Here is a 23,265-nt window from a genome sequence, read left to right on the forward strand (position 1 = left end):
CCAATGTTTAATCATCAGATAGGAAGTAGCTCAGAACTGTCACCTGATCTGCCATCACTAGCCCATGCCAAATGGTGACACCTGCCACGCAAATACAATGATCTAGCGTATGAGTTGGGCTTACAGCCTTGACTAGCTAAACAATTCCTGCTAAATGTTGTACAACTATGTTTTTTCCTGTTATTCATATTATAAAAAGTGCAAGTTTTTCCTGAGTGCCAAGTTTACAGCGGCTTAGTGTAGCTTAACACAGAGCTAGCTAACTAACTAACTAGCTAACTAATATAAATTAGTTCTTGAATACAATATCTCAGTAACATAAGCATGTTTCACAACCTACCTTAATACTTTTATTACCGTGTCTATGACTTTGCATAGCTTAGTATCTTTCTTAATAGTTAATCTAGACATGTTATGTGTAGCCTGTACGTTACATTACACTTAAAAAATTGTGCAGTATATCCAAATGCCCTGTAACTATTATGCGTTGTCGTAAACTGTCTTGCAAACACTGCTAGGACATTGTACAACTGTCTGTTAATCATATGCACACAAAAATAAAGAATTATATAAAAAAAAAAAGTTTAGAAAAAACAACTCATACAGTTGTCCAGTGGCGTACATACCGGGGTCGCAGGGGTCGCGGCTGCGAACGGGCCCGGCCCACCAGGGGGCCCGGCCGCCCTGCGACCCAGGTATGTACCCACAGGGCCAGCCTCTTCTGCTGGGGGGCCCAGGAGCCGGCCACCTCCGGGCCCCCCGAGGCTGGCCCTGCTGTCACCCAGCTGGCTGGCGGGCGCGCGAGGGAGCACTCTCCTCTGAGTGCTTCCTCTTCAGCTCCCTCGCGCACCGCACTGATGCCGGAGCCGGAAGATGACGTCATCTTCCGGCTCCGGCATCAGTACGCGGCGCGCGAGGGAGCTGAAGAGGAAGCACCCAGGGGACAGTGCTCCCTCGCGCGCCCGCCAGCCAGCCGGGTGACAGCAGGGCCAGCAACACCACTGGACCCCAGGGAATCCCCCCAGCTCTCACACAGGTAAGGAGGCTGGGGGGATTAAATTTAAAACAAAAAAAAACAAAACGTGTGATTGTGTTAGTGTGAGTGATTGTGTTAGTGTGAGTGTGTTAGTGAGTGTGTTAGTGTTAGTGATTGTGTTAGTGTGAGTGATTGTGTTAGTGTGAGTGATTGTGTTAGTGAGTGTGTGTGTGTGTGTGTTAGTGAGTGTGTGTGTGTGTGTTAGTGAGTGTGTGTGTGTGTGTGTTAGTGAGTGTGTGTGTGTGTGTTAGTGAGTGTGTGTGTGTGTGTGTGTGTGTTAGTGAGTGTGTTAGTGAGTGTGTTAGTGTGAGTGTGTTAGTGTGAGTGTGTTAGTGTGAGTGTGTTAGTGTGAGTGTGTGTGTGTGTGTTAGTGTGAGTGTGTTAGTGTGAGTGTGTTAGTGTGAGTGTGTTAGTGTGAGTGTGTTAGTGTGAGTGTGTTAGAGTGAGTGTGTTAGTGTGTGTGTTAGTGAGTGTGTTAGTGTGTTAGTGTGTGTGTTAGTGTGTGTGTTAGTGTGTGTGTGTTAGTGTGTGTGTGTTAGTGTGTGTGTGTTAGTGTGTGTGTTAGTGAGTGTGTGTTAGTGAGTGTGTGTTAGTGAGTGTGTTAGTGTGTGTGTCTGTTACTGAGTATGTTTGTGTGCATCTGTCTGTCAGTAAATGTGTGAGTCTGTTCATGAGAGTGTGTGTGTGTGTGTGTGTCTAAAGCACTTACCTTTCTCCAGCGCCGGGCTCCCTTGGCGCTGGGGATCTCTCCGTCCCGATCCGCCTCTCAGCTCCGAATGCACATGTGTGGCAAGAGCCACGCGCGCATTCAAACCGCCCATAGGAAAGCATTACTCAATGCTTTCCTATGGACGTTCAGCGTCTTCTCACTGTGATTTTCACAGTGAGAATCGCAGAAAATCCTCTAGCGGCTGTCAATGAGACAGCCACTAGAGGCTGGATTAACACTCAGTGAAACATAGCAGTTTCTCTGAACTGCTATGTTTTCAGCTGCAGGGTTAAAACTAGAGAGACCTGGCACCCAGACCACTTCATTGAGCTGATTTGATCTGGGTGTCTGTAGTGGTCCTTTAAGTGTATGTGTTTATGCATGCACTGGCGTACATACCGCGGTCGCACGGGTCGCAGCCCTGCTACCAGGTGCCCGCCGCCATGTGTTGCGGCCCCAGCCCGCGCGGGGGGGGGGGGGGGCCCACGGATCAGTTTTCGCACCGGGGCCCCATGGGTTGTGTGTACGCCACTGCAGTTGTCCGAACTAATTCTTCTCTTTTCTCCCCCCAGCATCTTCCCTTCTCTACACACAGCATATCCCCCTCTCCCCCCATCATCTCCTTCTCCTCCTCCTCTCCCCCAGCATCTCCACCTCCTCTCCCCTAACATCTCCTCCTCTCCCCCCAGCATCTCTTCTCTACCCCAGATTATCATCTTCTCTCCCCCAGATTCTTCTCTTCCTCTCCCACAGATTCTCCTCTTCCTTTCCCTTTCTCCCCCCAGCATCTCCTCCTCTCCCCCAGCATCTCCACCTCCTCTCCCCTAACATCTCCTCCTCTCCCCCAGATTATCATCTTCTCTCCCCCAGATTCTCCTCTTCCTCTCCCATAGATTCTCCTCCTCCTCTCCCTTTCTCACCCCAGCATCTCCTCCTCCTCTCCCCCCAGCATCTCCTACTCTTCTCCTCTTCTCTTTCCCCGCAGCATCTCCTCTTCTCTCCCCCAGATTTTCCTCTTCTCTCCCCTCAGCATCTTCCCCTCACTAGCCCAGCATATCCCCCTTCCCCCAGTATATCCTCCTCTCCCTCCCATCACATAAATAATGTTTTAAAAAATTTGTTGGTGCACGTGGGGGTTTGAAGTCCACCCAGGCTACCAATTCCTTCCTGCTGCTGTAAGGGGGTGTGGGCACGAGGGAGCACTGAGTTACGTGCTTTTCCAGCACTGCTCCCTCCACTGATGCTGCCGGGAAACAGGAAATTACGTCAATCAGGCTGCGCCGCCTGATTGACGTCATTTCCTGTCTCCATTTTGCACAATCTGCACATCAGAGGGATTCCGGAAATGATACTGCCTGACAACCTGCAGGCCTATGTCAGAGGCCTCCTCCAAGCACATGTCCCAGAAATACCGGTGGACATGCTACTCATAGACACCGACTACCACGACCAAGGTTTTTACCTGACACTGCTCCACAAGACGTGCTGATGCGGGCACATTATTACCATGTCAAGAAGCATATTCTTCGGGCGAGCCGGAGCAGGAGTAAACCACCGAAACACTTTCCTAGTGAAATTATTTGCAGAACTCTCTGCCTCTACTCTAAGAAGGAGAAAAGATTTCTCTCAGGTTGCTGATGCACTGCGAGTGCATGGACTTAGATTCCGATGGGGATTTCCAACCAAGATGCTGGTGACGAAAGACGGAGCTACACATGTCATAACATTGCCTGAGGAAGGTCTTCGTATACTGCAGTTTTGGGGGTTCACAGAGCACAGACCTGCACCCAGCACATCGCCATCTGGTCGCATACAGCTGGAGTGGAGTAAAGCCCCTGCCGCAAAAGAAGCGCGCTAAAGATTTCAAGTATAAATGTACTGACGCAATACTCCGCGCACAACACATGGACAAAATCAGCCTATTTGCTTTATTTCTCCTTTTTTTTTCTTTCTTATGCCATAGTCAACTGTTACACTTGACATGATTGTGTCACTTTATAAGCTGAACTTAGAACCATAGTGCAACGACCAAGTTGAACCATCCCTGTTAAGCTTACACCCTACTGGAATGCATAAGTACTCCCCACAATGGGGAATCCTATACAAATTCACAATACCTATGATATTATTTACGCCGGGTGGCGTGACACAAGGCCGGGCAACACGCACAGGGCGGGATTGAATACACAGTGCTGCACTAGAATGTACTTAACTTCCCACAGGGGAGTCTCCCTGCCTCTTAGTTAGAAGGCAACCACAGCCAGCCCAAATACATCTCCTGAGATCACCAAATGACTCCCATCGAGGCTAGTCCCACAACCTGAACAGCTGTAGGCCACTTATTGGGCATGACCATGGGAATACAGGGCAATCTATAAGTAGCCCCATACAAAGGGCCATACAACAGGGTGGGTTGCTCACGGGCCTGAACTCCTGGTGAGTTGCGAGGGCAGGGAATGGCAGATCCTAGAATCACCTCCTCCGCTAACAGAGCATCATGTTTAAACCCACAAATTATAGAGCAACCACCCCGAGTCTCGGCCCTTGGGTACTTTAGAGCCCTTAACAATATGCAACCAGATGCGGATTATATCCTACCACCTTCGCGCCACTAGACTGTTGCAGGCTTGCAGCATCTTGGGGCACCCTGCCAACTCCCTTCTCGCCCCCGGTCGGAACTTCACGGGCGCACTGGGATTACACTGGACATACGGCTTATCAATCAAAGGCTACCTCAGGCACTGAAACTTAGTAATGCATGTTATGTACGATTTGATCAAACTGACCGAGAGGGGCAACGACCTTATGGCAACATTTAGGACCTGGACTATTGAATGAGTTGCCTCACACTCGATATGGTAATAATGCAAAATGTATAAAAGTAGACATGCTCATGTGTATGCCATTGTCTGATATAGAAATGCGCTACTGACTTAACATAAAACGCAAGGTATACGATCCACAAAGATCTTCACCCCACCTGCAGAACGCATAGCCGGATCGGTCTCACATAAGTGACGCGATCATACCCCCGGCCGAGGTCACTACCTCTCAATGCCCTACCCAGCTAAGCTAACCTGATAGACCCATAGCCACTATAAGGAAACACAAGAGTTTCCACCCCAATGGTACCACATACCGATACCATGCCTCAAACAACGAGGCTTTGTAAATACCTAGTTCTGGTTTCCCTCCTGTTTAAAAACCCTTCCCCTTTTCCTGTACGTCCCGACTGGCTGTACGACAACAAGCTCTCCACTATGCTCGTAAACTCGGGAAAACTAGCTAACCTGACACTGACTATTACACCTCATACAAACACTAAGGGTAAGCGAGAAAGGCATCAGAGGTTGCGAGAAAGGCATTATGAAATGGATATAGTCACTGGTATTCTACACACACAAATTTATGAAGATACAATCCCATAACGTCAGGGGGCTGAAGACCCCACACAAACGTAGGGTTTTCTTGGAAGGTGCTAAAAAAAAGACAAAGTAGACATGACAGGTGTATAGTCGCCATTTTGGGCAGTCGGAATCCAGGACAAACCACACCCATATCCTAACCCAATAACACACAGACACTAAGGAATATGGGGAAATTTGTCCACAGCTTTATTAACCAATAATAATAATAATATTAATAATAATAATAATAATAATAATAACGATAATAAATTAACAGATAAACATGGGTCATTGCCCCCCATACTCCGCCCCCTCGCATCCTGTTCCTTCGGCTACCATACAAAAGGCAATGACTCCCATATAATAACACATATACATATTTATAAGATACACCAACATTATTCCAAAGTGCCAACCATCCATTAACCACGGCAGGGGTATACCCGGATACCCCTGCCCCACCAGGTTCTGAGCCACCTCCAGGACTCGAAACCTCTCAACCACCGATGACCACAATTTGTTTATTCCACCTCACTTTCATCCAGGGGAGCCTATTTCCTCTCCTTCAGCTCCCCGTCCCGCCACAAGCTCAGACCTTGACCCCTTAAGCTGTCTGAGCTCCGCCACCCCGAAGAAACAGTGCCATCCGAATACCATCCTGCCAACCCAAGTTGAGCGGGTCCAAACCCACATCCGAGAGGTGAACACCATCCGAGCGGTAGTATCCTGGCAACTTTTCCTCCAGCTCAAGGTGCCTCACCACCACACCCCCTACCTTCCGGACAAAGCTTGCCATCAAGCTATTCACTTTCTTTCTGCACCTATCCATAGCCACTGGATCCCGTGCGTGCCGCCACCGGCGCCGCGGGACAATCTCCGACCAAACTAACATGACCCCCGGAAGCAGGCCTCTCAACTTGTTAATGTCCTGCTTCATCCACTTCACCAGCCGGCGTTGCGGCGTAAGGCCCAGGTCATTACCCCCCACATGCAGGACCAGCAAGTCCGGCGCGCACCCCGCCGCCAGCATCCTAAACAGCGCACCACAAACATCTCCCCAGCAAAATCCCCGATACCCAAACCAACGAACTGCCAACTGGCCTTCCGGAAAACCCAGCTGCTGGCCTCGTGCTCGAGCTGCGGCCCTCCTCTCGGCCCAGAAGACAAACGAATGGCCCATGATCCATGCCACACGCCCTGGGGAGGAGAAAACAAAGGGTGAGGGAAGTCTAACAGAGACCCCTACCCCAGCCCAAAACATCGCAACGTTCCATTCTAATTTAATCAGCTAACCCCATATATTACTTTCACTTTTTTTTTTTTTTTTTTTTTAATACAGTGCCCCAAGTCCATCACTCCAATAAACCCAACCGGACATAGGAACGGAATCTTACCGATTCCCACCTCCCTATCCGCTTCACCACTTCGTCCCCCAATCCCAAACGCGCTGCCTCCGTGGCCGCCCCAATACGGAACTAGTGTGTTCCAAACCGTTCAGCCCGAAGCCCCAACTTACCCAGGCCCAACCGAAAAACTTTCGTGAACTGGAACCGAGAAAGGGACGATCCGTCAGCATGTACCAACAAGGAACCCCCTATCGCTGGCCTCTGCGCCAGGTACTCCGCCGTAGCAGCCAACGGGCACAAAGCCGAGCCCGGCAAGGCCCACAGCGTTACGTCCCGGCCCACGCCGCGGACGTCCGTTTTGGAGCTGCCAAGGTGCACCACCACCTTCCTATCCAAAACACGAACCCCCGCAAATTGCAGACCCCCTTGCACCATCTTATTAGCACTCACCAATTCCCCTATTCGGAATGCCCCAAAAAACGCCAAAAGAAACGCCACCTTGAACAGCGAAGCCTCGAACCCATCGAAACAGACCTCAGACAATAGACCCACCAAATCCCCCAATAGCTTAACCGACACTGGACGCCTGGTATCTGGCGACCTGCGACCCCTGCGATAGCCCTTCAGGGCTTGCCTGATGACGAGGGTCTTGGTAAAGTCCTCCTTCCCATGCCACCTAAACCAAAACGCCAACGCCGCCATGGACCTGTCCACCACAGCAGGGGACGGCCCTTTCGCCAGCAACTGACAGGTGTACCACAGGAAAGCATCACGCAGGGCATCCCCGCCGTCTAAGGCCAACCCGTCCAGCGACCGCTCCCTCAAGCTCCAAACCTTACTGTATGAGGCCCAAGTGGCCGGTGCCAGAGAAGCCTTCACAAGTCCTCCAAGCAGGATGCTCCCAGCTGCCAAATCTCGTCCGGGCAAGCCTGCCCTTCCTTCGATGCCCCCGGCGCCGCCAGCCAGAATCGGGACCACTGAAAACAAGACAGAGCATCAGCCACCTCATTCAAATAGCCGGGAACATGGCGCGCGCGAAAAACAACATTCCGAGACATACACAGCAACACAAGCCGTCTAAGCAGCTTAACCACCGGCTTCGAGGCCGCAGACTGACGATTCACCGCGTGAACCACTGCCATGTTGTCCGAGAAAAAGACCACTTTCCGATCGCGCAGCCCGTCGCCCCACAGTGCCATCGCGACGACCAACGGGAACAACTCAAGGAAAGCCAAGTTGCGCATAAGAGGGCTCGAACCCCAAGCTTCCGGCCACCTCTCAGCACACCAACAGCCACCAAAATATGCCCCAAAGCCCACACTGCCCGATGCATCCGTGAAAAGCTCCAGCTCGGCCGACGACTGGCCCTCCTGCCGGAACAACACCGTCCCATTAAAATCCCGCAAGAAGGCATCCCAGATGCCCAAGTCCGCTCTCATGGCCGCCGACACCCGGATGAAATGGTGTGGGGACCGAACCCCCGCGGTAGCAGCCGACAAACTGCGACTGAAGACCCTCCCCATTGGAATGACCCGACACGCAAAATTGAGCAGCCCGATCAAAGACTGTAGCTGCCGCAGGGTAACCTTGCGCGCCCCAGCCACCGCAGCCACTGCCCCTCGAAGCCTGTCCAGCTTATCCCGGGGCAGCCGACATTCGCCCAGCCCAGAGTCAATCTCCAGTCCCAAGAAACACAGACACGTGGTCGGGCCTTCCCGCCAGCCAGCGGCACCCCGAAGTGGCCCGCCACCCACTCAACCGTCCGCAGCAGGCGCAGGCATTCTAAGGAATCAGCCGGCCCCACACACAGAAAATCATCCAAATAATGCACAACAGAACGATTCCCTGCCTCCTCCCGTACCACCCATTCGAGAAAAGTGCTACATTTCTCAAAATAGGAGCACGAAATGGAACAACCCATGGGCAGGCACAAGTCCACGAAGTAGTCCCCTTCGAAGAAACACCCCAGCAGGTGATGACAATCCGGGTGGACCGGCAGCAGCCGAAACGCTGCCTCAATGTCCACTTTAGCCATCAGAGCCCCATGCCCGGCCCGCCTGACCAGTGCGACCGCCCGGTCGAAGGATGCATACGACACCGAGCATAAGTCCTTATTAATACCGTCATTCACCGACTCCCCTTTCGGGTATGAGAGATGGTGAATGAGTCGAAATTTACCCGGTTCCTTCTTGGGAACTACCCCAAGTGGGGAAATCCGCAGGCCCACCATCGGAGGCACTGCGAACGGGCCCGCCATGCGGCCCAGCCCGACTTCTTTGCCCAGCTTCTCCCTCACCACGTCCGGGAAGTCAGCCATAGACTTCAGGTTGCGCAGCCTCCCCGATCCCCCCTCCCGCTCCTGAAACGGAATAAAAAAACCCTTCGCAAAACCCGCCAGGAGCACAGCAGCATCCGCCCTGTTACCGTAGCGGCTTAGCCACGGCTCCATCGCGCTTAGCCTCACTGGGGTTAAGCCCCGGGGAAGCGGATGCACCCCCTCCCCCGGCCGCGACAGCCGCACCGGCGCCTCCGGACTTACCCTTCTTGAAGCAGCGGTTGAGCCCATGAGCGCCCCCGCAGCCGGAGCACTCGTGCTTGAAACGACAAGTGGACCCCCATTTGCATTGGCCCTCATTATAGAGCCAGCATAAGCCCTTTTGAAAGGTGGCCGGCGAGGCGGACTGCCCCCTTGCGCCGGCCGTGTTCTGAAAGGGCTGCGCCTTTTGCGCCATCATCAGCTTCATCCAGAGCGGCAGGTCCATTTGGTCCCACCGCATACCCGGATTAGCCGCCAGCCGTTGCCGAAACTGCTCGTCATACCGCCACCACGCCAACCCCCCGTAAGTCCGGTACGCTTCCCAAATGCCATCCAGATAGCAAAACAGGGACGAGCATAACCCCGGCGATTTCTCGCCAAGCACGCTAGCCAGCACGCAAAAGGCCCTCAACCAATTACCAAAGGACTTCGGGATCTTGCGATACCGCTTCCTCTTCTCCTCCTCCTCCTTTTTCTCATCCTTCTTATCCTCCTCCTTGAGGTCAATAAAGTCCTCTAACGGGAGGAGGGAGAAAATCTCACAGAACTCACCCTTCCATATCTTATCCTTTACGTCCTGTTTCAAGTGAACTCCCAGCGGGCCCGCAAAAGATACATACGCGTGCTGCCTAGCCGCGTCGGGGATACCCCCAGTCAACTCAGCCCGCTCACTCCCAGCCTCCCCTACTTCCTGCGGCACCACCACGTCCCCGGCCGAACTAGGCCCTGTGGAATTCCCGACTCGCGAGCCCGTAGCCACAGCACCCGGAGCCCACACCTGACCAATGCCGCTAGTGTCACCCCCCGCCCCCAACGAGTGGAGTAGTGCCTGAAGTGTGGTGACTAAAGCGCTGGATTGTAGTGACCCACTGGACTCACCGGCCAAGCCCCCCGACACCGGAACGGTGGGGGCTGCAGTGCAGATCGCCCGACGTCCAGGAAGAGGAACTTCCGCCGCTGTCTCGCCGACCGGGGAGCCCACCCGGTGACCAGCCTGCGAGGAGGCGGAACGGCTCCGAGATCTAGGACAAGGAGAAGAAGTCCTGGGTAGGGTGTAACGGACATCAATACCCCTCCCGTCACGACCCCGGGAGCGCCTGCTCTGCACCGAAGCCTCCCGCTGACCTCTACCACCACGTGGCACCCGGGAACCCCTGGGGCTACGACTCCTCCCGTCTCTACCAGCAGGCCGCCCCTGCCGACCAAACCTAGGGGCTGCCGCACCTTCCCCTGTCGAGCTGTCCGAGGGGGAGCAGTGCCTACCCGACCTCCCCCGAGCATCCCGGGACCCCCGAGAACTAACGGGCGAGGGGCTGCCACTACTACTCCCAGAACCCGGGGCCCCCCGCCGCCCAGCCACTACAGAGGATCCCAATCCCCCACCTACCCCACTCCTCAGCCTATCCACCGCCGAAACCCCTTTCCCCGCACCCACCGCCACTGCCCCTTTACCTTTCCCCCCATGCTTACCAGACCCCGTCGGCTCAGACCTACCCCCCACCCCCTTGGGGGACCCGCTCACTGACCTGGCCGCACCCCGAGAACCCCCACCGCTCTTGGAACTCACCCCTTTTGAACCACATTTCCTCTTAGGGGCCCCAGGACCCTCCCCCCTTACGACTACGGCCCGGGCGCCCTCTACAGGCCTACTCCCGCCCCCCCCTGTGGCAGAGCTCCCCCTAGCGACCTTCCCGCCAAGAGGGCCCCGGCCGGAGCCCTCTGCACTTGCCTGTTGCCTCCCAGGCCGGCCATGCGGTCTCCCGGATCCAGACTCATCCTCATCATCACTCTCCGATGGGGGGAAAGCCCTCCTAGATCTCCCCTCCGTGGGTCCCGAACCACCAGGGGGCCGCCCGGTCACCTCCGACCCGAAAGCAGCAGCGCCCCCGTCCACGATATCCTTCTGCCACCGAGTGCTCATCCGAGGCTCCGGCCGCACGCGGGGAGGCAAGGCCTCGACCACGCGGATACCGGGCCTGCTGCCGGCCACAACCGAAACTCCACTGCTTCCGGGGATAACTTCACCGGGCCCCGCGCCCGGGCTTAGCCTCCTCGGGGGCCTCCGGGCCCAAACCGGTCTACCGCCATCGCCGTCCCGATCCGCCGCCTCCGCCAGGGCATGGCCTAGCTGTGCCCATAGCCAGTCCGCACCCTGATGCCGTGCTGCCGACCTGATCCCCTCCAGCAAACGCTCCACGTCGTCCATTGGCCCTGCAGAGGAGACAAAAGAAATCCGAACAAGCAAAGCCCGCGCACACCGAGGTGAACACAAACTCAACCAGGTAGAAAGTTAGAATGACTCACCTAAGATGGCTGCTCATTTAAATAGCCCCTCCTACTTACCCATAATTCCAACCCTTGCTTACTTCCTCCTAAGCCCGCCTCCTAACCCCTGTCAAGGCCTTTTTCCGCTTAGCTGCGCTTTAGCTACATGGGGCTACATTATGTGTTTCCAGGAAACCCATTTTGTTCACGGTAAAGTGCCAGAATTTGGGAAACAAGACTTCACAACCCAATATGACACCACATAATCCTCAAAAACCAGAGGGGTGTCTTTCTTATTCCACAAATCACTAACGTTTGAACTTTTACAACTTAAGAAGGACACTCAAGGTCATGATCTCATCCTGCACTGTAACATCAACAATGTACTATACACCGTAGTGGGCATTTACAGCCCAAACACTAACCAACATAACTTCTTACACAAGGGGGGGCGGAGCCTGACCAGCAAGCGAGCAAGACGTGCTCAGCCTGAGCTCCCGCCGAACGGTCGTCTCTAAGCCAGAAATCGGGGAGTACAACTCTAGCAGACCTGCGAAAAGAGGCTACACAGCTTGGGGAACCCAGCACGCACCCGTAGATACCTGACTGGCTACCCGGAATGCCCGGGAACCGAAACGGCGGACTGAGGCCTACGAGAGAGGGTGGAATGGGAAGGCGGCCGCTTCCCGCTCACCACTCCGAGCTACAGGCAAGCACCAATCAACCCCCCCCCCCTATGGACCGGCGGGGGACATCCCGGTCCCCGCCATACAGAGTCAGCCCAGCTTCCACCCTGCAATCGGAACTGACAGCCACAGCCGACAGTCCGGAGGTGAAGGCCTCTAAAATGGTGGACACAAGCGACTACTATACTCGTGATACGCAGCAACAACCTGCAATATCCAGCCACATTCATAAAGCGAGAGACTCCCTGGAAGAAATCTTTGACAGGTTCTGGGCTCAGCTACTGGCCCGCACACGTCCAGCCACAGCTATACCTCACTCTGGTCCACCTACAGGGCAAATCTGCAGCACCAAGAGGCCTGGGAAACCTCCGATGGGCGCAACACCATGCCTTACCCCTGTAACCCACATGCAATGCCCGCCTGGACAGAGGGCACTGAGGGGGATGACCCACAGGTACCGGCCACACAAGCGGAGGGCCGCAGCAACCACATGCAGACGTACGCCAGACCCACACGCGGACCAACGCACCCGTCCGTCGGGGAGGATCCTGGGCCTGGAAGGACCCCGGGCTCGTGGCCTGAAGGTACCAGCCCTCACATTGTTCCAGGGCCGAGGAGGTACCATGCCTACAAGGGGCTGCACATCCGACACGCTGAACCCCTTCGAATGCTCCCTCATCAAGCTGCGCACAGGAATCGGATGATCTACACACCATGACATGACTGGCTGGGAGATGCAGCTGCAGGCTGGTGTTTGAACCATACATAGTAGGACTGGAACGCGTGCACTATAACCAAGAACTCTTTAACCTACCTATGAGCTACGTAACGTATTTCTATACCACACACTAGCCGCTATCTACTAAACTGCATGACATGCCGACATTCTATAGTTACACTAGCTTAAAAGAATAAGCAGCACTACACTATAATAAAACACCTCACTCTGACGACACACTTGCTTAAACTCACCTGTTATATGCCACAAGCAAACTGCATGATTTAAACGAAGTAACTTTGTCATAATTATTTAAAAAATATGTGCACATAACCTTGAACACCCCAATGTTGAAAATGTTGTGATTCAGCGTAAGGAATGCCGTTGGGGCACCGCACGCATGCTGTTATAATTCTTTGCACTGCAAAAAAAAAAATTAAAAAAAAAAAAAAAAAAACTTCTTACACAAGGTGCAGAGCAAAATCCACCAACAATTTATGACCTCTCTACTCATATGCGGGGACCTGAACCATGTCCTACAACCGTATATGGACACAACAGTGTCCACCTCGACCCCCAGGTTTAAATCACTAGTGCCACAATGTAAAGCAATCACAAAACTAATCTCAGTCCATGGTCTCTATGATATATGGTGCACCCAGCACCCAAATGATAAGTCCTACTCCTTCTACTCCTCAGTCCACAAAACACATTCCAGAATAGACATCATCCTGGTATCACGGAATATGATAACGTCTGTAGAACACTGCCAACTGGGAGACATAGTGTGGTCGGACCATGCTCCACTGATCTTTATGGTTCATGACACCTACAAACACAGAGGGAAAGCTCCTGAATCCTAACCCCTCTTCCCAATCGGAAATCGAATGCATTACGATCAATGACCTATTACTCCAAAAAACAGCCCACACCCTCCAAACGTTAAAATGTAGGCACTATACGCAAGGCAACAGGGCTAGCAAGACTCACAGCGTCGCTGCTGAGACACAGACAGGCCAAATCGAAGATCCTATACTTATTGAATAACACCGGGGGGAAAACTTACAACCCTCAAGACATAAACGCAGAAATAGCGGACTACTACAAATGCCTTTACAATTTAAAAGAGGACTCGCAAACCCACCAACCAATGCAAAGTGACATACAACGCTTCCTCTCACAGGTACATTTAAAAACCCTAACACAAACCCCAAAAGACTCCTTAATTTCACTGACCAAACTGACGCAAACTATATGCTCCCTACCTCTGGGGAAATTGCTGAGGCATGACGGATTCATGAATGACTATTGTAAAATCTTCCACGACCCACTTGGACCACACTTAGTCCATATACTGAACCACATTGTCCGATCGGGAAACATGCTACCACAGATGCTATTAGCACACATAGCTACCTTACCAAAACCAGGGAAACCGCCCAACCATCCTAAAAACCTACGACCCATCTCACTGTTAAACACAGATACGAAGATTCTTGCTAAAATATACGCCACCCAAGCAGCTGCCCTCATCCCCTCCCTGGTACACCCAGACACGGTGGGATTTGTGAAAGGGAGACAGGGAGCAGATGGCACGAGAAAGCTGTATAGCCTCTCATATGGTCGGTCGCCTTCCGGCCAACCCAGAGTCTTTATGTTTCTGGACGCCGAGAAGGCGTTTGACAGACTGCACTGGCGCTTTCTTAATGATGTCCTGCAGAAATTTTACTTCCCCCTTACATTTCTGACCATGATATCGGCCCTTTACTCCACACCCTCTGCTCGAGTGGTGAACGTAGGTCTCGTGTCCGAACCCTTCGACATTTCGAAAGGCACGCGGTAGGGCTGCCCGCTGTCCCCTATTCTTTACATTCTCGCTCTTAAACCATTAGCACAAGCCATAAGGGACAATGTATCAATCAAGGGAGTAACAATCCAAGACAAAGAGTACAAAATGACGATGTTCACAGACGATGTCATCCTCTCGCTTATTGATCTGATCAACTCCATCGCAGTCCTATATACCCTCCTGAAACAATAAAGCGACTGCTCATATTACAAACAAAATAGTCTAAAAACACAGGCAATGTGCCTACACACACCTTCACTATTAACCAAAGACCTACAACAGACACATGCATACGACTGGAGACACGACAACCTTACCTTCCTAGGCATAAAATTTATGAAACAGGTGCAAAACCTATACCGGGACAATTACATAAAACCCTCACCTCTGTAAAACAACAACTATTGAGCTGGAAGGGGAAATACATATCCTGGATGGGGAAAATTGCTGCTGTAAAAATGATAATACTCCCGAAATTGCAATACCTATTTCGCACCCAATTATTTCAAGACGCCCAACCGTGTATCAACACATTTATTTGGGTGCTCAAAAATCCTAGAACTGCGGCAAAGATCATGTACCTACCCTATAAACAGGGAGGCATGGGTCTACCAAATTTACTTAGCGATTACAGGGCGGCCATTATAAGCCCACTGAATTTGGCATTACACCGACTCAACGCACCGACCCCCTGGACAACCACAGAAACAGGGTACACTGAGGGCCAACCCATAACGTCACTGGCTTGGACATTACCTCAACATAAGAAGAAATATAAATATACATCGCCACTAACAGCGACAACTCTGCGGGAATGGGATAGGTACCACAAGAAATCACATACAAAGCTTTCCCCAGCACTACTACTCCACTCGTTTACAGGCTTGATACCTGCACTAAATATAAACCTCTGGAGCACCAAGGGACTAACGCACTTACACCAACTGTTCGAACAAGGAGCATTAATCCCTTTCAAGCAGCTCCAAAGCACATACAAGCTACCCAGCTCAGCAGACTTTGCACATAGACAAATCAGCTCCTGGCTATGCAAGAATAAAAGAGTACTTCCCTCAGGTGACCATTGGGTAAACCTGTCTGAACTGGAAAAAATGTGCATTCAGAAGCCCAAACCACAGAAAATAATATCCACATTGTACAACAACCACTACCACTCACCAGACCCGCACAACCTCTCATTTGTACGTGCATGGGAAGCAGACAAAGGCAGGAACCTACCGAATGAACAGTAGGCAAACAAAAAACTCTGAACATGCTGAACACATCACTGAACACAAAACGCTGAACACATCCAACCTAGAGTTAGCGAGAAAAATCCTATATCGTTGGTACCTAGTCCCAATACAAATGAAACATATAACACCTGCACAATCGGTGAAGTGTTGGAGATGCAACAGCTACATGCTACACATGTGGTGGGCATGTCCCGTCATAGCACCACTATGGAAAGACAAGCAGATGCTAATACCGAAGGTAATGGGAACCGTCCTACCACAGGCTCACGAGAAGTACTACCTCCTGCAATACATGCCAACCCACCTCACACAAACTGAGCGGTACTTAATATACCACATTATTTCTGCGGTTTTCCTAACCATCAGCAGGCATTGGCTGAAACAACCCTCCCCCCCCAAACATTTGCGCATGTATTTTACAAATTGAAAGCACTAAAATGTATGAAGTAATGGCAAGATCTAACAGGCCTCCACTAAAGTTTTGGAGGGAAGCTTGGGATAAATGGGACAAGTATCAAAAATCGCACCCGCAGATTCCAGAACCTTTAAACCCCACAGGAAAGGCCGACTTAGCAACCTGAGGGACTTAAGACTTGAGATTGAACACTTAACACTAAATGCTAAATGCTAAACACTAACCATTATCAGGTGAAAAAAGCTTGACAGACAATCACGCATAACATACTGGACAAGGAGCCAGAGGAGAAACTCGGGAGGCATCCCTTCCCCCTCCACCCACCTGGTTAAACCCCCTTAGTAGGTACCATTAAGCTCTTGGACCTCTTACAGGTGCATCGCATACAACTATAAGGGTATGCACGCGCACCTGAACACTATGCATTGACACTGATATGGAAGGTCGCCGTGAAGCGGTATAAGGTGATGGTGAACACTCATGTACGGATAGGAAGATACCTATACAGTATAAATGGAATGCATCCTACAACTAATTAATAATGTAAATAATGACCCTAACACAAGGTTATATAAATTATATAATATTATGTTATATAAATGATACCCACCGCTTGTATGAGTAATGTAGTGCTAGCCATTTGGCGTCCTGATGTACTGTACCATACTGAAATGCTATGTACCACATTGAAATGTACCTTGATGCATTGTTACCTGTATTAATTGGAAACTTCTGAAAACTGCAAATAAAATAAATAAATAAATAAATAAAACAGACTCTGCATCTTTTTTGGGGATTCTGCTTTGCTGCAGTAGGGGGAATTAAAAATAAAAATGTGCAGCCCCGACTCTGCTCTCTTCCATCACCACCCAGGGAGCAGGTGCATCATGGTACAAAATCCCCAAAATGATCTGCAGCTGAAACTGTAAAAAACTCAGTTGCATCCCAGGGTTTGCTTTTTTGAATAACAAAAAAGCGTTCTGGTTTGCAATCTGCATTAGGTAGATTGTTGCCTTTTTGTACCAGACCCTTGTCTTGCCTATAATTAGGTAGGGCTGCAGCAGCTGATCTGCCAGATCAACCCCACCCATATGCTGGTTATAGGCCTTGATGCACACTGGCTTGCTTGTGCTCTCAGCTCTGCCACACACAGACACCTCCACAGTCCTCTCAGTGTGGATGGTGGTGTGATGTAATTCCAGTAAAATACAAGTTTAGCAGGCTAAGATTGCCACAAGGCATATGTATGTATATGTGTTTGTAGTATCAGTTAGTTAATTACACGTAGCTAAGATACTGTTATCACTGTACTGACCAGGTGCAGGAATGTAAGAACTGGAATTACGCGTCCCTCTCCTTTGTATCAGATGAGCCACGTGGTTAGACCGGATGGATGAGTTTAGACTCTATTTATTAAATAGGTTAAGGGTATGTGTGGGTGTAGTTAATTGTGGGAGGAGCTACAGTGCTATATAAGGAATGTACTCTATGTATTCAGTACTCAGACTTTGCTGTATTTTGGTGACGCTAGTCCCTCTGAGTCCCGATCGGTGATCCAATAAAGAATCTCTTCCTTCCTGAAGAAACCTGTGTCCATCTCTCTGTGCTTGGCTTCCGTCAGTTTCTCCGGTATCAGTGGTAAGAAGGTACACATCCTTCTTGTCTCTGTACTTTACTGCCAACGGCTCCTCTTGGCGCAGAGCTGAGGTCTCGCCCCTTTGTAACTGGGTGCTTGCAAGTTGTCCTGGGAAACCTGCGCTGTTCTTTTTGATTGTACCACAAGCTACTGTATCAAAACAGTACAGTAGCTTGAACAAAGGGACACTTGTATAAAAAATTTCAGTATAAAAGTGGTACCCATTGTTCATCAGGGGGAATATCAGGTCCCAGACAATCTTGCCACTGGTTCCCATATGTTCTGGGCAACCTGGAGGGTCAAGGTGGCTATCCTTTCCCTCGTACACCCGGAAGGCCTGAGTATACCCAGTCTTGCTATTACAGAGCTTATACACCTTTACACCATACCTAGAGGGCTTGGAAGGAACATACTGCTTGAATCCCAGCCTTCCCTTATACTTCATCAGGGATTTATCCACGCATATATTCCTTCCAGGTGTATAAGCCTCTGCAAACCTGGCAGCGAAGTGGGTAATCAGGGGGCGGATTTTATACAGCCTGTCAAACTGGGGATGCTCCCTAGGGGGGCACAGCCTATTGTCGATGAAGTGCATGAAATGCAGAATCAGTTCATACCTCTTCCTCGACATACACTGGGAGTAAATGGGGGTAGAGCAGTTGGGGCTACTGCTCCAGTAGGAGCGGATGGAGGGCTTCTTTATGATGCCCACCAGCATTGTCAATGCCCAGAATCTTTTAAATTCTGGCATATTGATGGGGGCCCATTGCTGCTTTGCCAAAAAAGAGTCAGGATTTGTAGCTCGGAATTGATGGGCATATAAATTAGTTTTGGCGACAATGTTCCCAAATACATTATCGCCCAGAAACACCTCCATAAACTGCTGAGGGCTAAATCCTGCGACATCCATATTGATGCCAGAATGCAGTAAAGGGTGGGATATCTGGCCTCTGGCGATGAGGCACTACCCACACCTCAGCAGTACTGCCAGCTGGAGCAGCGCGTCTCCTTCTGACAGGGGGACTAGCAGCCACAGATACATCACTAGCAGCAGACACTGTATCTAGTGATGGTGTATCTGAGCACCTGGCAGGGTCAAAATCAGGGTCGGAGTCTGACATAGACACGTCAGACTCTAGCGCAAGAATGGCATACGCCTGCTCAGCGCTATATGACCTCCGTGACCCCTGTGACATGACCCCTAAAAAAATGCACAGACAGCAAAATAAGTGCTGCTATGCAAGAGCCAGTGATTATAGTGATCACTGGCAAGATATGGGTTAATGGCTCTGAAAAGAGCCTTTGGGTTTCAAGATTTTACAAATCCCTACCTAAAACTACCTAAACCTCTAAATCTCTCTAGCTAAAACAAAGATCTCTTTCCCTCCCTCTCTCACTAAAACACAACTGAAGAGAGGGAGGGAGATCCACACTGATCAGAGAAATGGGGAACATACTTGGAATAAAATTGTTATTGGGGCAAGCTGTAATTGGATGACCCTAGCTTGCCCCTATGATGAGGCAGGCTAGGGACACCCCCAGAAGCTCCATGATGCACTGCCTTTAGAAAGGCAGCACCATCTTGGGAGCCACATGGCTCGGGGAGGGAGGGGGGTTAATATCGATTATTTTTTTAAAAAAATTTTTTATATATATTATTATATCTTCGCTGAGTGCCTAGACTCCCCTTCCCGATGGCTTCCGATGCTCTGCTTAACTGCTGGGCACCACGTGGAGCAACCCGGAAGTGATCGCTCCGGGGTGAGCGATCACGGGTGCTCTCCAGGTGCCCGGCAGAAATGAACAGTATTGCACGATGCCTCAACGTTGAGGCATCGCTGCAATACTATCAGAGCGGCTGGAAAGCGATCACGATCGCTTCCAGCGCGCAAAATAGCCGCGGACGTATCAGGTCCTTAAGGACCGTTTTTTGGCAGACGTAAATGATACATCAGCGGTCGGGAAGGGGTTACATGCCAGAAGAACAGTTACCTATCCCCATCCAACCAATAATATTTTTTCTCCTTTCACCCTTACTTCATCAACTCTCATCATTACAGGTAAAGTGAAGTTACATTTTCTTTTCATTTACTGTACATTGTGTTTATTATTATTTTTTTTCTATATGAATTTATGCATGTAAGATATTATTAAACTGTAAAATTTGTGTTAAAATGTTGTAATTTTGGGGGTCTGGAATGGATTAATTAAATTTACATTAATTATTATGGGAAATGTTTTGGTTCTCAAACAAATCGGAACATGAACAGCGCTCTGGAACGGATTAAGTTCGAGTTCCGAGATTCCACTGTAGTGTGGTGACACATTCTGAGGAATCACTGGTCTAGATCAGGGGTGCCCAAAAGGTAGATGCCCAGATGGTGTACAACTCCCATGAAGCTTTACATGCCTTTGGAATGGCCAAGCATCACGGAAGCTGTAATTTTAAAACATCTGGGGATCAACCTTTTGGGCACTACTGGTCTAGATAGACAGAAAGACAGACAGACATGCAGATTGACTGCCGGCACAGATTATTTGTATAGAGAAATCCTGCTGTTACGGTTAGTGTGTTGCTTACAGCTTGATTTGGGGAGTTTAACACTGACGACAGTGGGCTTTGGTATGGTCATATGACCCGCACAGGAAGTAAGTAAACATTTATTCCCCATATTTACCTTCTGCGTGCTGTTCTTTTGCTACAGCTGTTAAATCATACAGCTGGATGGCCGTATACACTTCCCCCGCATCCAGTGACACTGCATCTGCCTTATTTCCCTAGGAAGCACGACACGACACAGAGTAAAATAAAGGAACACAGTAAACAGCAGATGGGTTATTAAACACAAATTGGCATAAGACCAATAGCCAGAGAATCAAGGGGAGAGATTTAATTCGTAGTGAAATGTTATTTTTAAATTATCTGATTAGGAATTAAAAAATCTGGTCCCTCACCCGTATCTTGCTCATGCAGTCCTTGGTATCATGACCTCTGACACAAGAAACCCTGGAGAACGGATCATTGGGACGCAGAATGGTTTGAAGAGATCGGGCCAGATGGGAACACTTCCTCTGCTCAGCATCAGACAAAGTGCACCAGCGAAACTTTTTTCCTGTAAAAATAAAAAAAGTGAAAGGCAATTGAAAAAAAAGCATAATTCAAATGAATAACAAACCACGGCAAATATTGACATCCCAAATATTTTCTTTTCACAGATTAGACATCTTGAAGAACTGTTCTTCTGGGGCTGTAGACTATTGCCTGGCATATGTTGTATCTCTCATGTTCAGCGTTTGCACAATTCTCCCTAGTCTGCACTTTGTCGTAGAACTTCGGACTCAATATATGATTTAATGCTCACTGCTTCTTGTCTCTCTATCATAAATCTGCTCACTGCTCCTTATCTCTCTGTCTTGTATCTGCTCACTGCTTATTGTCTCTCTGTATTGCATCTGCTCGTTACTCCTTGTCTCTCTGTATTGTATCTGCTCATTTCTCTTTGTCTCTCTGTCTTGTATCTGTTAATTGCTCATTGTCTCTCTGTATTGTATCTGCTAATTTCTCCTTGTCTGTCTGTATTGTGTCTGCTCATTTCTCCTAATCTCTCTGTCTTGTATCTGTTAATTGCTCATTGTCTCTCTGTATCGTACCTGCCAATTTCTCCTTGTCTGTCTGTATTGTGTCTGCTCATTTCTCCTAATCTCTCTGTCTTGTATCTGCTCATTTCTCCTTGTCTCTCTGTGTTCTGTCTGCTCACTTCTTCTTGTTTCTCTGTCTTGTATCTGCATTCTGGTGATTTCTTCTTGTCTCTCTCTGTATCGTATCTGTTAATTGCTCATTGTCTCTCTGTCATGTATCTGCTAATTTCTCCTTGTATCTCTGTATTGTAGTTGCTCATTCCTCTTTGTCTCTCTGTCACGTATCTGTTAATTGCTCATTGTCTCTCTGTATTGTATCTGCTAATTTCTCCTTGTCTCTCTGCATTGTATTTGCTCATTTCTTCTTGTCTCTCTGCATTGTATTTGCTCACTGCTCCTCTTGTCATCCAACTGCCCCTTGTTTTTTCCATGGATCTTCTCACTACAGCTTTGCTTCCACCATCTGTCTGCTCACAGTCCCTTCTGTCCTGTCCACGTTACTGCTTACCTCTCGATCTCTTTGATAGTTATTGCCTTACTGCTCCTTTTTTCTCTGCTAAATGTTTGGTCCTTCAATCAGGCCATGTATCTGTCTCTGCCTGTGCTGGTACGTGGTCTGTTTCTTATTTTGTATATTTCCTGATCACCTATCTACCTACCTACCTGATGCCAGGTGAGGCAGTATTGAGGTGAAACACAGCACACTAAGAGTGTAGAGGAATATGCTTGAAAAGCGCTCCATGATCTTTTGAGTGAGATTACATCATCCGTTCTTAACTATGAAAAGATATAATTCTAGGAAGGGCACCAGAAAGGGGAAAGAGGAGGAGTGAAAATGGAAGAGGGAAAAGGAGGGAGCAACACATGGAAAATATTAGCAAATAAATATTTTAACTAACACAACAACAGCATGTTTCTATCAAACATACAAAAAAAAACAGAACAGAAATCGACCATATCTAATGGAAACACACTGGACCCAGATGTTATCCTGGCAAATGATAAATTGAAAGCAGAAGACATAATGGAACACTGAGCAGGTGGTTGCATATTGTAAAACTATTGTAAAATTAAGCATCCTTTACAGAAATCTGAATGCTTTGCTTTGTTGCCCTGGTCAATATAGATAAACATAGCCCTCAATTTTAATATTTTTGTGTAAACATTTCAAGTGATTTAATGTTTTGGATAAACTAACTTTTAAATGTTGTAATATTTAAAAAAAAATTCAATATTTTTATATTTTCAGCTGTATTTTTATGTACTATATATAATATAAAAATAAAACCTTATTCAAAAATATTAAATTATGTGGAAAGCTTATACAAAAATTTTAAATCTAGGCCATATGTGCTATCAGAATCATGGTTAACAACTAAATTACCAGACTCCGCCATTGCAATACAGGGCTATTCATGTTTTATTCATGACAGAGCAAAGAGAGGAGGAGGCATTGTTCTTTGTGTTGACAAGTCCATAAAATGTACTCCTTTAACCCCTTAAGGACCGGACTGTTTTTACGATGTTGTACATTTGCGACCAGGCATCTTTTTGACACTTTTGTGGTGTTTGTGTTTAGCTGTAATTTTCCGCTCTCTCATTTACTGTTCCCATACAAATTATATATTGTTTTTTTCAGGACAAAAGGGGCTTTCTTTACATACCATTATTTATATAATCTCATGTAATTTAATTTAAAAAAAAATGAAAAAATATGATGAAAAATTGAAAAATACAAGTTTTTTGAATTTTATGTGAAAAATCTTTTAC

General features: G+C 49.1%; 1 protein-coding gene across 1 annotated transcript in view; it reads right to left on the reverse strand.

Annotated features, from left to right (window-relative positions):
* LOC134611038 (serotransferrin-like) overlaps window positions 1–22,278 on the reverse strand; it is a 119,691-nt gene extending 97,413 nt beyond the window's left edge. Inside the window, exons 1-3 of the mRNA XM_063454545.1 lie at window positions 22,159–22,278; window positions 20,812–20,969; window positions 20,535–20,634 (exon numbers count right to left, since the gene is read on the reverse strand). Coding sequence (XP_063310615.1) covers window positions 20,535–20,634; window positions 20,812–20,969; window positions 22,159–22,237 — 337 coding nt within the window. The 5' untranslated portion in view covers window positions 22,238–22,278. The remainder of the gene's footprint in view (window positions 1–20,534; window positions 20,635–20,811; window positions 20,970–22,158) is intronic.
* Between the last annotated feature and the right edge of the window lie 987 nt (window positions 22,279–23,265).

This window comes from Pelobates fuscus, chromosome 5 (assembly GCF_036172605.1).
Source record: "Pelobates fuscus isolate aPelFus1 chromosome 5, aPelFus1.pri, whole genome shotgun sequence".
Lineage (NCBI taxonomy): Eukaryota > Metazoa > Chordata > Amphibia > Anura > Pelobatidae > Pelobates > Pelobates fuscus.